The sequence below is a fragment of the Bemisia tabaci genome, chromosome 3, assembly GCF_918797505.1.
Source record: "Bemisia tabaci chromosome 3, PGI_BMITA_v3".
Lineage (NCBI taxonomy): Eukaryota > Metazoa > Arthropoda > Insecta > Hemiptera > Aleyrodidae > Bemisia > Bemisia tabaci.
In genome coordinates, this window is record NC_092795.1 from 17,907,362 (window position 1) to 17,922,437 (window position 15,076).

At 37.0% G+C, this 15,076-nt stretch overlaps 1 protein-coding gene across 1 annotated transcript in view; it reads right to left on the bottom strand.

The window, feature by feature from the left end:
• Positions 1 to 572: 572 nt before the first annotated feature.
• The window catches only part of Epac (Exchange protein directly activated by cAMP), a 188,059-nt gene continuing 173,555 nt past the window's right edge, over positions 573 to 15,076 (bottom strand). The window contains exons 12-21 of the mRNA XM_019061818.2: positions 12,715 to 12,882; positions 12,378 to 12,548; positions 11,109 to 11,247; positions 9,630 to 9,840; positions 8,275 to 8,528; positions 7,446 to 7,574; positions 6,754 to 6,932; positions 5,744 to 5,973; positions 4,028 to 4,147; positions 573 to 3,488 (exon numbers count right to left, since the gene is read on the bottom strand). Coding sequence (XP_018917363.2) covers positions 3,364 to 3,488; positions 4,028 to 4,147; positions 5,744 to 5,973; positions 6,754 to 6,932; positions 7,446 to 7,574; positions 8,275 to 8,528; positions 9,630 to 9,840; positions 11,109 to 11,247; positions 12,378 to 12,548; positions 12,715 to 12,882 — 1,726 coding nt within the window. The 3' untranslated portion in view covers positions 573 to 3,363. The remainder of the gene's footprint in view (positions 3,489 to 4,027; positions 4,148 to 5,743; positions 5,974 to 6,753; positions 6,933 to 7,445; positions 7,575 to 8,274; positions 8,529 to 9,629; positions 9,841 to 11,108; positions 11,248 to 12,377; positions 12,549 to 12,714; positions 12,883 to 15,076) is intronic.

Sequence of the window (15,076 nt, forward strand, 5' to 3'; positions counted from 1 at the left end):
CTCTGATTTTTGATGCCTATGAAAGTAAGTTTAAACGAGATCTTTTAGTAGTTGCCCCTATCATTTCTGAACAATGATTTAAATGGCAAATTTTGAATGGTAAAAATTCTCATCCTATCAAATTTTTTCAAATGATTCTAGAGCCAGAATGGTGAAATTCATCAACTCATGTCAATATTAATAAGCTCTGTTGCCTAATTTCAAAGCTGAGTTTTATTTATTGTGAGTGTTGTGATAAATTTCATGCGAGCATAGCCATAATCACTACTTCTAAAGACAAACCATTCTTGCGCATTTGTCGGGAAGGGATCTGTATTTTCACTGCATCCCTGAATCAACAGAGCTAAAAGATATCAAGGAATCTTTCAGAGGAAATGAATTTGGAACTTTTATGACAAGTCTATATATTCATGTGCTCCTGAACCAATAAATCTAATATTTTTTGTAAATAAGCACAAGTTTTTTAAACCATCGAAAACTTCAACCAGAAAATATTTATATGCCCCAGAAATTTCACAATATGATCTGACCATCTTTATTACAGGTGGAAAAAAAAGGTGAACAATCAAACATTTCAAGTATTTCAATATATTTATTTGATATTTAATTTGTAAAGTATGAATTTCAATCAATGTTTAGAACATTCCTTTTCATTAAATATTTACAGAATATAATCCTTAAAATTTCATATTTACACAAAAATTAAACTTCTTAAAAAGATGGACCCTTTCAGAAAAGTGAAAAAAAATAAAACGTTACAAGAAAAAAGGAGAAACTAATATCACAATGCATTGGTATAAATGTACAGAGTAATGGTGGTAAAATATATCTTTGAATGCAGTTATTTAGATTTCGGTGGGTTAAACATTTAAGTATCAAATTTTTGCCTTAAACATTCAGCTCGTCATAATCCGTCATAGGCTGTACAATGACTATTTTATCAATCTCTTTTTGTGACTCCCGGGAAACGAATAAAAAAGAAGGATAGTGAAGTGGAAGTCTTGCTTGGGTCCAAAGACAAAAATTTGTATGTTTTTAGTGCCCCATATTAGATTCAATGCTGGTCCAAAAGGACTCGTTTCACCATCTTCACATATTTTTCGTCTCAAGTGGTTCCATACATGATATCCAAAGCTCATATACCAAATCCTTTGGGCCCAGCATGGAATCTAATATGGAACATTGAAAAAACGCGAATTTTTGCCTTCAGACCCGAATTTAAGCCTAAGTTTTGAAGCTGAAAAGTGAGAGAATTGCTGAAACACAGCTGTTTCTGCATAACATACGTCATCGACTGCAAAATATCGGAAAATCTCGGGATTCCGGAAGTGGCCAGATTATTGCTCCTTACCCCTTGCTTGAATGGAGGATGTTTTTAGAATTATTTGCAGGGTGTCAGTGCTTTTTTTTTCACACTCACTCTCCACTGTCTGCTTTCTTCCTACTTTCATATATCCCTCTGTCTCCCATTTGCAAGCTTTCAAATCATGACCCATGAAGTATCTATTTTATAGCTCTCTCAATCTTAAAGTCGTAAAAACCAAGAGTTTAACCTTGAGACGGTGATAAACTGAAAGATTCTTGCTCGTAATTTTTAGTTCGTCTCATGATTGGTCGAACGTTTTTGACCAAAGCAGAAAGTGGAGATTTGTCAGGTGACCTTGGATCACTGTGATATTTTGAATTTTGCAACAAATTAGACGCTAGGATTTTATTAAGAGACTTCTAAGGAGGCCTGGGGGTGGATGCGATTTTATTTTTCTTTTTTCCCCCCATAATTCCATGTCTGATGGTATCATTGGTTTATTTCAATAACAGTAATCAGAGTTTTCAAAATATGCTAATCTCAATCTAGCAGTCTCTTTGGTAAATTTACTGCTTCCATGACTTAAATTAAACCTACTTTTCAATTGTTTCAATTTATTCTCTCTTTTTTGAAACAGCATACTTTACCCGTATACCTTCTCCTAAGTTTAGTAACACAACTGTGCTGATAGAATGTTGACTCCTTTTGATACCCCTAAAGGAAAGGCAATTGCATGTAATGAATGAATATCAATAAAAAATTCATGCATTATTCATCTTGTAAACTGTTGAACAATACATGATGTGTGCTTTATCAGGTGCATAAACTTGGTCAGCATAGTATATTTTTCATTTAACAGGAGATACTGTGCTCCAGAACTAGTAGTTAATAGCTTATCCATTACGTGATTTACGAATATAGTAGCTAATGTAGCAAAGAATCTTTGATAAAGATGAGTTGAACTTTTAATCACCTTCTTCATTGAGCAGCACTCAAGTTAGCTACAAAGAAGTGGTGAAAGAATTCCCTTCAAAGAGAGATCTCTAAGTTTACATAAGTTAAAAAACAAGTGCAACAAGAAAGCGACTGTGGAATAATGATAATCAGGTAATAAACGCAAGAGGTTGCCAGACAAATTATCTATTTTAAAATTCATGAAAGGAGACTGGAAACACAGAATTTGTCATAATCTTGAACTTTGACAAATTATCTATTTTGCTTACTTTGTTGCTTTTCTAAAGCCATTCTTTTGGAAACGAAGAAGAATGATAATGGTAATAAAAAAAATTTCTCAGCTGAATAAGACATAGGTGCTATGTACTTAGTAAATTTAAGGATGAAAATAAGTTTCAAACGTATATGTAGGGAAAAAACGCTCATGAAAAATGAGAATTAAAATAGCTGACAAAATTCGTGAAAAATTCTATGAAACGACCTTGTAACCTTATGAATTTTTTGCATGTGATTCAAAATTTAGTAACTTTTTGAATGTGCTGAACGTGTTCTGTTTGCTATTTGTATACTTATTTGTAGTTACTTGCTGTGATGAAAGAACGAGTGAAACATTGTTACATAGGTTTACTGGCAACTTCTTTTCTAGTTACTTAGAAGAACTTTTGGAAATTTTTCTCAAGTATCAAATGGGGTTATCTATTCTTACCCAATTTTAATCGCTGAAGCCAAAATCTAGCACCCACCAAATTTTTGAAAAAATAAATTTTCAAAAATGTGCGCTTTTTCAGCTTGTGATAAGCTTTTTGACGGAAACTTGATTCGGAAAATTTGACCCTTTACTGCTCTTTTTGATAAAACTGGAGAAAAGGTAAAAGATTTCCAGAGTTTCTGTCAATATAGGTAATATGAAACCGTATGACATACTCGTGTGTGGATTCACACAAGGATCACAAATTCCAACCATGAAAACACTTCAAATTAACAAGTCAGAGAAAGTCGGCATGACCATCCTAAAAGAGGAATTTTAATGTCATCAATCGTTAAAATATTACCAACTCTGATTGTTCAAACGCTAAAGCTAAATGGAAGAAGCTGTTTCAAACTTATGATCTACGTGGCTCTAGTTTATTTGAAAGGCTAGTGAGAGCTCTCTGATTGTTGAGTGTGCGGAGGCCGCGGACGTATGCTACAGCCTCATTTTCGTTTTTTGGAGACGGTGGCTCTAATACTGAAATGCAACGAAAAAACAAATTTTAGTAACCAAAGCACCTTGAATTAAATTACTTTATTTGTCAAATTAAATGAAAAAATTGTTGAAAATATTGTGAGCTAATCTCATTTTGATCCTACTATATTATGATCATAGTTAGTGATGTTGAACTCCAAAGAGTTCATTTCTGTTATAAAAATGAGAAGTTCATAACGTTTGCCTTCAGAGCAGATCTGACTCTCAGTATCAGATTGATGTTAGAGACTGAATCCAATGTGAATAATGCTTACGTCAGTTTTGATCAGTGTAGCATTTGCTCTGCTCGAGTTTTTTTTTTGACACTGGCGTGGTCATAACTTATGCATACCTACCCAAGCGTCATATATTTATATTCAAAGATTTCTAGTGCCACGTTATTTCCTTGAAGAGAGGATTTGCCTGCAAAATTTAGGTAGTCAGTCGTCTGATCATCTTTTAGGAAGTATTAGAAAGAGAATAATCAGGAGCACTATTTCATGAAACTAGCTGAAATAATTTTGTAAGTTTTTGGTACTTACCTAAATGCCTATTTCTGCAATATCTAAGTGTCCTCATTATTTGACCCAACATGTGCATTTTTTCAAAATTTACTAATCCATCAACGATGGTCTTGTTGCCTTCATGAACAAACGCCATATCTGTTACGAAAGCAGAGAAGGAAGTATGGAATTATAGGAGTGTAAGCAAAATAAAAATCACTATCAAAAAGCAGTTTAGAAATTAGAACGAAGAAGTACAGTGGATTTAACAACTTTTAAACTTTGTTAAAGCTTAGGAAGAAATTAAAAATTAAAGGCTCCCAATCCTCACGCAAAAACGATAAAGTTCCTTGTAGGTATTACCAGAATTGACCATTTCCGGCTCATATTCATGGTGTGAATGCAGTCAGAAATATGCAGAATCCAGAATAATTTTTTTTTCAAAGTTACTAATTTCCACTTGGATGGAACATTGTATGCAGCAATATTGGAATTTTGAAAGTTATTTCTCAGGATTGTCTCGTATCTCTTTCTGTTCATAGACTCCCTAGTAAAAATTAGCGATAGGAGCTGTGTTCCAAAATACCATAGGAATTCTTGTAGCCGACTGAGGAGGGCGATAGAAAATCATATAGCTGGCTGTAGAAAGTGAAAAAAATCATACGACCGGGCTACACGAAGCGATAAAAAATTATACAGCCAGGCTATAGTTCCTATCGCCGGGCTTTACACTTTATCGCCTGGCTGTTGCTTTTTCGCCATCGGCTATAAAAGGCTATAAGACATTGTGTAGAAATTATTGTGCTTTGTAAATCCTTAAGTTTGTACGGAATCACCTTAATATTTACAAAACGCACATTATATTTTCCTTTACTACATATTTTTTTTTCATCAATTAAAATGAGAATAATCCATACAGAGTGTGCAAACATTTCAAAGTCATTAGTTGAAAAACGCTGACTCCGCGAGATTAAATATTAGAGCCCTAAACACAAAGCGGAGCGGCAGCGGCGCACTGGCGCCTACAAACCTAACAGGGATACTTCACGCATTGCGCAATGCGTGAAGTATCCCTGTTAGGTTTGTAGGCGCGCCAATGCGCGTTCAGCGCTGGCTGCCCGCCCGCCGCACCGCGCCGCAGCGTACCGCGGCCCTTGAAGCAACTATTTCACACCAGAGGTATTGCACAGTATCATACGAAATTGAAGGCGCTCCAACATATTAGGAATGGCAGGCATCCTTCAAAAGTACGGAGCTTTCCTCGCAAATTAAATCAAGATACTGCGGCCCAAAAAGAGAGCAATAGTCCGAAAACTAACTAAGTCCTAGTATCCGTATTTAGTAACGTTTAGCATAAACTTTATCGTCTGGCTGTTGCTTAATCGCCATCGGCTGTAAAAGGCTATAAGAATAGTGTTGCCGGCTATAGAAGCTATTTGAAATCTTACAGCCGGCTGTAGTCTATGGTATTTTGGAACACAAATTCTACTGCCAATTTTTACCAGGGCTCGGCTCAACCGTTAAAAAATAATCAAGTAAGTGCCAAATAATTATTAAACGAAATGTGTAAAAGTCTTGTCATATTTCGGAAACGTAGTTGGCCGTTTTTGATATTTTGTGTCATCTTTTTTAATGCATTCTCTCATTAGGATATGTAAAAAAATGCATTCGGTTAATAAAAATGTTACGATAAATTAAATAAAATAAATTTGTATGAAATAAATAAATTTTCCAATTAAATAAATAGTCACCAACCTTTGAGAATTAGAGGCATGAAAGGAATAAAAGGCGATTGCAATTTTCCAACTGCTGTGCGATAAGCTCTGTGGTTTCTGCCCGGATCTGTGAGCGCTTCTAGTTCGGTGAACAATTTTCTAGACTTAGACGGTAATTTTTCCCAAGTCAAGGATAATCGACTAACTGCTACATTACTCAAGCCCATTATCACTGCGAAGAATGCGTTTAAATTTCGGTAACCCTTACAGCTGAAAAATATATAATAAAGCAATGATACCACAAAAATAAAATGAATGGTTAATAATGAGGTTCATGTTGCGATGTGTGCAATTAATCCGTAATCATACGGAAACGTTACGTAAATATGTCAGCTGCAACAAACTCTCCCATGGGTAGTACCTAAGAGTAACGGACTCTTGCTTGTAACAATATTGTGTTTTAGAATAGAAACTGCATGCATCTTTAAGAGTGCACTGAAAATTGAAACGCCTGTTTTTTGGGGGGTATGCAATACAGGTATCCTTTGAATAGACAAAGTTACGTCCAAGCATCTTTTTCAATGCCACTCCGCATAATTTGTCTGAAATACTATGAAACTGATTGTCTTACTTCCACCTTAATGGCAAAAGAGACGAAATAATATTTTGTGTCTAGCTCAGAGAGATTACAGCCCCAGAAACCGTTATTTCTCATGCAAAAGTCTCAAACTTAGTCTTAAACTTAGTCTCTCATAGCCTGTAGACCTACAGCTGCAACACTAATGAAATGACGAACTTCGCTGAAATTTTATCGGCTTGTTTCTAAACTCTGTACAGGAAAAATCTCCCTCTCTCTCTCCCTCTCAACCAACCTCTCTGCCTCCTTTCGCTTTTTTTTCAGTGGATTATCTGAATCTTAAGAAAGCATGAGCCAATGTTTGAAATGAGAAAATTAAACCATTTCAAACAAGAAATAATCATTACAAGGCAAAAAATGCCACAGCTGAGCAGATACTTCGGTGAAGAATAATTAGAAGGTGATCTACTTACTAAGCAGCTAATTTGATCATTTTCCTTAAAATTTGAACTCTTTTGCTAATGCTTGTGGCCATACAGATTTCTGTTATAACCCAATATTGAATTTCATTGAATCTCCTTAGGAAAACGTCCAAGTTTGCAGTGATTTGTTGAAACCTATGCTTCCCGAATGTGTGATACAGCAACTCATACTGAAAACAATTGATTCATTTCATGAGAAAAACGATCGAGTGACAAGTACATATTTTGAGAACATCATTGACGGAATCGCATCAAATTGAATCTTTTTCAGGGGGCATCCAAAATTCTTAGAAGATTTTATGATGTAAAAACATAATTCTATCCTGTAAGATCAACTGAGATGGGCCTGGATGCCCCACAGAGTTTGCCATCTAGAAACAGTTTGCAAACAGTTTAGAAATGTTTACTCGGAGACGTACGGTCATTTGCACGAGCCTTAGGTAAGAGGGTGCAAGGCATTTTGAGAATATTATTACATTTGACACAATTCCTGTGATTAAATCAGAGAGTAAGCGGTGCAGTAATTTTGGTCAAGTGTCCTGAAGTTCGATAGAATTTACAGCGTAGAATTTGTTTTTTTAAAAATCGAACATGATAAAATTATAAAATAATCAAATTGGTCAAATAATTTATCAAAACGGGAAATTTCGAAAATTAAAGATGCTGAAAAACGAGTATCTTACCTCATGAACACACCAGAAAAGATCCCAATCGAACATAGTCAAATGATAAGCCAGCTCCCGTGTGCTAAAAAATTCCATGTCAACACCCTCCATTCCTTCCACTGCCGTCTCTTGCTCTGGTACGCAGGTCTAGACGTAGATAAGAAACAAAAAGTCAAAAATTCTTACCACACTGCAAGTTTTATATAATAATTGTTTTTCTTGCACATTTAGTACAGTTTAGGAAAATTCAGTGCAGTTTCACAAGAGGTGTGGGCATGGTGTTAACCGCTTGTAAATAATGATTTTAAATGTCCGTAATTCATACAGAGTGTGCAAAATATTATTAGTATCAAGTTGAAAAACTTGATTCCGCGAATTTACTCTAACTAATCGCGACCAACACAGTGCGGTCGGCGTAGAATGCATATTAGCGCCTACAAGACTGTTGGAATACTTCACGCATTGCGCCAAACGACACGGTCGGCCGTCGGCTCATATTGGCGCCTACAAGACTCCATGAATACTTCACGCATCGCGTACGCATTGCGTGTTCACTACGTTCCGCCGGCGACGCGACGTTGCGCGCTTTAATCGTTGAGAATTCGTAATTTCTCGGTACCGGACTGCAAGCCTGAAATCCTAGGATCAAGGAATCGTGGAGTTTCTGCTGCCGTAAACGGTATTTTAGTCTAATGAATCATTGATGATGAGTCGTCTGTCTCGTTTTGATCGACTACCGTTATAACGAGACCTTCTCTACAGCAAGGAAATCGATGGTCCTTTGTATTTTTTTAGTTTTTGTTATAGAGAGAGACCATTTAATACAGCTAATCATGATTGCACTCACCAATGCATCTAAGTGGTCCTTGGGCGAGATAAATAATCGCCCGTTAAGAGTTAAAGCGGTAGGCACAGACACTATACTATCATGTAGAGGCACTTTCTCTCCTGCTGTCGTTACTTCTACGAGTAACAAGTCCGAGGCTTGATGTTTCAGTCCCAGTTTCTCAGCAGCCGACACTTTTATTTGCTCCGCAGTCGCCGAAATTGGAAACCTTAGAGTGCAGTACGTGTGATCGGCACAATATACGCGGAAAATTACTGGAAAAAAGCAATATTCAGATACTTTAACTTAGGGTCATAATTCGTGGAGCAAGATTAGCTTACTCAGAGTAGCTCCACACGGGCATTTGCCAGTTATGTTAGACACTTCGGAAAGAAGTTGTTTAAAATGGTAAGACAAAACGTCGTTCCTCGAACGTAGGGGTATAACTCATTTTTTACGTGAGCTCTGGAATGGAACCAATTAAATTAAAATTAGGGATCATCCCAAAACGGAGTTTTGCCCTCAGGGCAGAAAAATGACGAAAATGGAAGGTTATGAATAACCCACCAAAAGACAAGGTGGAGAAATGGTGGTGGGCCTACACCATTTCACGGGGAAAACAAAGCCAAGAAATGCCAAAAATTTCAATTAGAACCGGAAACATGAAAAAAATATAATTCCTCTGATTGAAATTTTTGGACTTTCTTGGCTTTGTTTTCCCCGCGAAATGGTGTTGACCCACCACCATTTCTCCACCTTGTTACATACAGTTCGGGCTGCTTTTTTTCCTTCTTTTTTTTCTCCCCTCATTTCTACCGTATTGGTAAGGCTGAATGTGCCGGTAGATCCAAATCTGAGGAGGTCAAAAAGAAGGAAAGAAGAAATTCTGAAAAAATTACGACTTTCAACGAGTTTTTTTTTTTTTTTTTTTTTGTAATTTTTAGAAGGTGGGATCTAGAGGCACTCGATAGAAGCCTGAATAAATTTAGGGAGGAGGGGGAGGGGCGGCTTATCAAGTTGGAACTTCGGAGTGTAGGGTTACAATTTGGTATAATCCCTCATAAAATATTGTAAGATTGATCGTCAAAGGTATCACAACGGTATTAAGCATCAAAAGGTCCAGTTTGAACTTTCTCTCCGGCTGAAGGATCCATTTACTTTCAAAACTTCCAACATACATTTCTCGAAATAGCAAAAACTGCACTTATGCGCCTCGTCCTCCAAGCCCCTCGTTTGGTCTAATCTGAAAATTTGAGGCTGAGGAAATTGGCAAGGATGGAGGTTTACGCTAAGAAAATGCTCGATGTAAGCAAAGTTATAAGATTTGAGGGTCACAATCTCTTTTCCAACTCATAGCGTAGTTACAGGAAACTTACTTTCGTCATTTGGTCTTATTGCTACGTTTGATAACTTTTTTCCATCCACAGGATCTGAAAACAAAGTGACAGGTTGTCCAGTAGGTGGCAGCTTCCACTTATTAATGACACTTGTGTCTTGTTGATACCTTCGTAATAAAGACATTACTCTGTGCATTAAACTGGCTTCCTCGGTTTGACCGCTATCACTTTCAACTGTTGCCGCTAAATCCTGCAACAATCATCATTAATCTATGAGTAATGCTAGGTTAGTGTTCTAAGGGTCTAAAATTTTTATTTAGGGTATTTTAATTTCTGGCTAGAATGTTAGTGGAGGTACCACAAGGTCTTGAAGGTTCCATTAGAAGGCATTTCAATTTTATATTAATGTGCTCAGGCACACTGTGAGAGTTATAAAACTGATCTACAAGAAGAACGCAGCGAAGCGCCTTCAATTTTGCTGGATACCCTAAGCACCACCGCGGAGTTAGTTTAGTTGCTTAACCCAACCGAACCTAACTTGGCTTGATTCTCATCACCGCCCGCTGCTCGGGGCGTAGAAAAGGGTAACAAGAAAACGGCAAAACTGGTGTTACGTCTTGTACACATTATCAGGTCAATATCAGGATACGAAAAGGGTACTGACACTCACGCCGCGCTGTACAAAAATTATAATTGTCATCGATTTAAGCAAGTTACCTGATGAAGTTCTCAATTTTTTACTGTCATGACTACATTCCTCCTAGAAAAATAGTGGGAAAAAAACACCAAAAATGATTATTGCTCACAGCTGAAATTTTCTATCATTGTCTTAAAGTGGCAGCCGGTTTAAGTTTTGAAAATTTCAACTTCGGTAAGCTAATTTAAAGTAACAATAAGTATAAGTCCTAGATTTTAACTAATTGGTCCTTTAAGTAAATACCTATGTCAATCTTTACTTGATACTCTCCTGCCTTCCATTGACAAGGATAAAATGAGTATATTTCTAAAATTTTTAAGACAGGTAAAAACTTCTCTCCCTGCTGCAGCGTTGCCAAGTTGAAAATTATAATTTTTTTTTCTGTTTTAAAAAAGAATGAAGTAATGGAATTGCGCTTTTCAGCAGCCAAAAATTGTCAGATGCACCGGGTACCCGTGTATTATGATGTAATAGTGACCACAGCCTTTTCAGTGCTTTCTGAGCGTTGTTGCCATTTTAACAAGTTTATTATAGCCATTGTAATTTAATTATGGTCATATTTTTTCGATGTTACGCATCAATGGCCGATCATCGAAAGTGAAGAAAAAAACGGTCGAATCCTTTGTTAAAGCAACATAAAGGCGTAGAAAAGAAGTCAGGGAGGGGTTTGTAACCCCCCTCCCCCAATGATGAAACGCCCTAAAGAAAAGTAACCTTAAAAAATAATTCATATCATACAGTATAAAATAATTATAATTTACAGAGAATGCCTGGATAAATAGCGGAATGGTGAACCTTTGTGCAAATACTTCGAGTCCTACCTCTATAAAATTCTGCGACGTTGGGTCGTCGAAGACAGGATGCCTGATCGTAACGACCCATTGATAGACGAATTGAACGACTTTTCTGCGACACGTCATTAGAAAGTCACGATCCTGCGTGACTGAATCTGCATGATAGGTGAATTCAACCAGTCAAGGAAAAGAGCTCATCGCTTTTATTGGAAAAAAAAAATATTGGGAAAGTGTAGTATCATATTTTACTTTCTTATTTTTAATGAACTATGCTTACCTACACGGAAAACTAGTGTGACTGTAACATTAGACGCCTAGTAATAATAGCCTGATTGTAAGTTTTGTTTTTAATATAATCGTTTCGACTATCGATCGTTTCAGCTTTGCTGTTTCGCCGCAGCTGTTGATTCCAAGAAACTCGATACTTTTGTATTCGATGGATGTGCTTTGGCTTAAATTGCATCCATCGATTGGGTGCCAAGATCCGACAGACAAAATTAAAAGAAATTTTAAATTAATGCAAAAAAAATTAATGCATTCCCATGGAAAAAAAGGGGTGTTTGCATCTTGAGGATGTAAGTTCGGTATACAACATGGCCAGCAAAATCTAGAATTCGAGGTACCTATAAAAAACGGACCATAACGTCCGACTTTTTTGTTTGAAATCAACTCATAATTTCAAACACTTTATATAGAAGTCATTTTTTCATTAAGTACACCATTTCCAAGAAAATCGATGATAAAAGTTGTCCATACTGACCTACGTCATCCAAAAAATCCAAGATGCCCGAAATGCAAATTAAAGCCTCGATATTCGCCCCAGCTGATTCTTTGTATTTTACATGTTAACCATCGCTGACTATTTTTCCGTTCACCATCAAAACATGCTCAATCGGAACGTTAATTTAATCCGCAATTGGAACAACACCTGGTGCGAATTTTTGTCGGGTAAACGGCCCTGCATCGTTGCGCCAACGTTGTGCTTCCAACGAATGAGCAGCTCCAGGACAAATTTAATGCGGAAGCAAATAGCTACTCACGGCTCCTACGCACGGTGACGTGGCGTGTTTTGCGATTGATATGCCATTCAAACCTATGCAAAAATATCGATTATCAGAGCGTCCGCAACGAATACCGTAATAATCGATTCTTTTCCATAGCTTCAAATTGGATTGTATCGATAGTCGATTATCGCGCCTCGCCACTGCTACGCATGTCCTAGGAGGCCTTTTTTCGAAATGATTCGAAGGCGGAATGAAAAGCGAATGGTTGTAAAGTGGTGTTTGAAAAGGATATTGTTTGTTGAGTTCTTGTACTAAAGATCTGGTGAGGAAGAAAACGATGTGCGTGAGGAGGAAGTCATCCAGGCAAGGATCGATGGTGCTGCCTGCAGATACTCCACCACCAAGCCGGGTCTCCAGAAGATGTTCCAGCATCTTTTGTGGAGTTCCAGCCACGACTGTGTACCTGCGTAAACACCGCAATCGGAAGCATGAATAGGATGATTTAACCATCGTCATCTATAATAGATTTGCATACAATACAATAGCGATTTTAGGTCTAATATTTTCTTTAGTTTTGTCTGACATTCATACGATTTCACAAAGAGCCCCAAGAGAAAAAGGTTACTTACTTATAGTGAGATTGCGGCGTAGACATCCTTTCCAGTATGAGAACATCTTTGCCGTGCTCTTTCAGTCTTACTGTGTTGGCCTCGAGATCTTTCAGGATCCTGTTGAAGTCCTCCTTGTCGACCCGTAGAAATTGGCAGTTGTCTTCTCTCAGAACGATACTGGCTGCTCTGAAAACATGAAAGGGAACACGGTTCCATTTGGATCAAAAGAATTCGAAGGTTTCTTTTAGACAGCGGTGAATTTTTATTTTAAGATTTGATCTTAGAACAAGAAGTCACTCAAAGCCCTTCAATATCAGTGCCATAACGTTGTGGTATTTTCTTAGCAATATATCATTTGATTTTTCTAAAAACGTATCAAAGCATATTTATGCACTAGATCCTTCAATGTTTGGCATGCATCGAAAAAAGTGGTCAGGAATTTTTTTTTTAAATTAAAACAAAATTCGCTTTGATTTAAAGAAAATTTTTGGGAAAGGAAATATCTTTTTGCGAAAAGAAAATTTGTTTTAAGTGAAAGACATTATTGTTCCAACGCAAGTATTTTTTTTTGTTTATTTGAAGAAACATTAGTTTACCATTAATGGCAAATTAAATTGTTTTTCTTGAAAATAAAAAAAATCATCTGAAATACGAAAAAATCCTTTCACTGAACAAAAAAGTTATCTTAAAACAAAGAGAATTTCGTTATGAAAAATGGTCTTTCGGATCATTTCATCAGTGCGTTTGTCCAGCAAATGATTCCATGTAAACAGCAGCTGATGAGATTCAGTCGGAAGAACCTGGAAAAATGTATTTTTTCAAAACTACGGCTAAAATTTTTATTAATTCTGAGACACTAGGCGACATTTATGGCAACAGCCCAAAATGTGCCTTACACGAGAGAAAATGAGGCTGTAAGCAGCACGAAGTGTCAACATTAGCAATCTAATTTTAATTGCATTCAAAATATTGCCTGTAAAACGATCTCGCCATGCTATGACAAAAATAACATCGGAGAGAGAAATAGGACGACAGGGAAAAGAGTTACCTCGAATTGCTCGCCGCGCCGATAGCCATAAATAATTTATTTTAGCCGGCTCGTATCTCATTCAATGCTCCACTCGGTTACATTTGCAATGCGCTCTTTTTTATTGCCTCATACTTCGGACCCATAAATTCTTACTCTTTTCATGGGGCAGTGAAGTAGCCATTTATTTTTCTCGGCCATGTTCCGTCCCCGATTACCAGTAATTCAAAGTCAGTTCTTGTCCAACTTTCATGATTGGATGGAGATGCGATGTATTGCACAGACAAACGATGCAGCAAAATTACGATAAAAAAGGCTTCCCGTAGGAGAGGACGGAAGTCAACTTTTCCGTGACCTTTTTTTTTTTTTTTTCTTTCACCCTTCTCTCTCCATTGTAACGCGACGGGAATATAAAACCTTGGTCACTTTTGATGAATTACGTAACACTAAGCAGAAACTTTCCGCCTCTCAATTTTCACCAATTTATTAAAAAAAAATATCAGCTTTGGAACTTTTCGCGTAACATTTTTCACTGGAAAAATCGCGATATTTTGAAATTAAGTCGCGATTTTTTTTTACGATTTTCTGGCGATAAAACCGCTAGGATCATTAGCATCTGAGCTGTTATCCTTAATATTATCGCAAATTCATCTCTACAAAATCGCGATTGATGAAATTGAAAGTTTATTTCAATTTATCACAATTTTTTATCCGAAAATATTGCGATGAATGGACGTCGATAAAATCGCAATACATTCTCCGAACAAATCGGAGCTTATCGCAATGCGCGATCTTTGTATTTTTGATCGAGACGTGAATAAAGCTCAAAATTAGCCTCGAATTCTCCCTTAATGCTCCGTGTCACGAGATGTTCCATTTTCCAAGTAATATGTAATAAACTCCTCGCCTCCTCTGTAAATTGTAGATTTTGCCGTTTGACATTAACAAAAAACACCAAGGATAAAATACTGGTTTTCACAATGTAAAATCAAATAAATTTGGCAGCCCGCATCAAGTCATCGCGCAGGGAAAAAAAGTGCCGGGAAGCGTGGCGTGTATTAAGTACCTGAATTGTGCTGACGATCTATTTTAAAAATCTGAAATCCGATCACTGCAAATAAAATCTGTCTCTTTGTGTTCAAAATTTGCCCAACACTCGAATCAGGGTGCGAGAGAGGAGAAGTGGGGACGAATCAATGGTTTTTATGTAAAAAAACCGTCCTTTTTCATGCTTTTTTTCAAACACTCTTTTCCCCCCATTCCCCACTATTTTGACAAACTGGGAAAGCTCACTCTCATCTCGCCTTCTCCCCTTGGATTTAGGGAAGGGGTTGCAAAAGTATCCTTTTCATG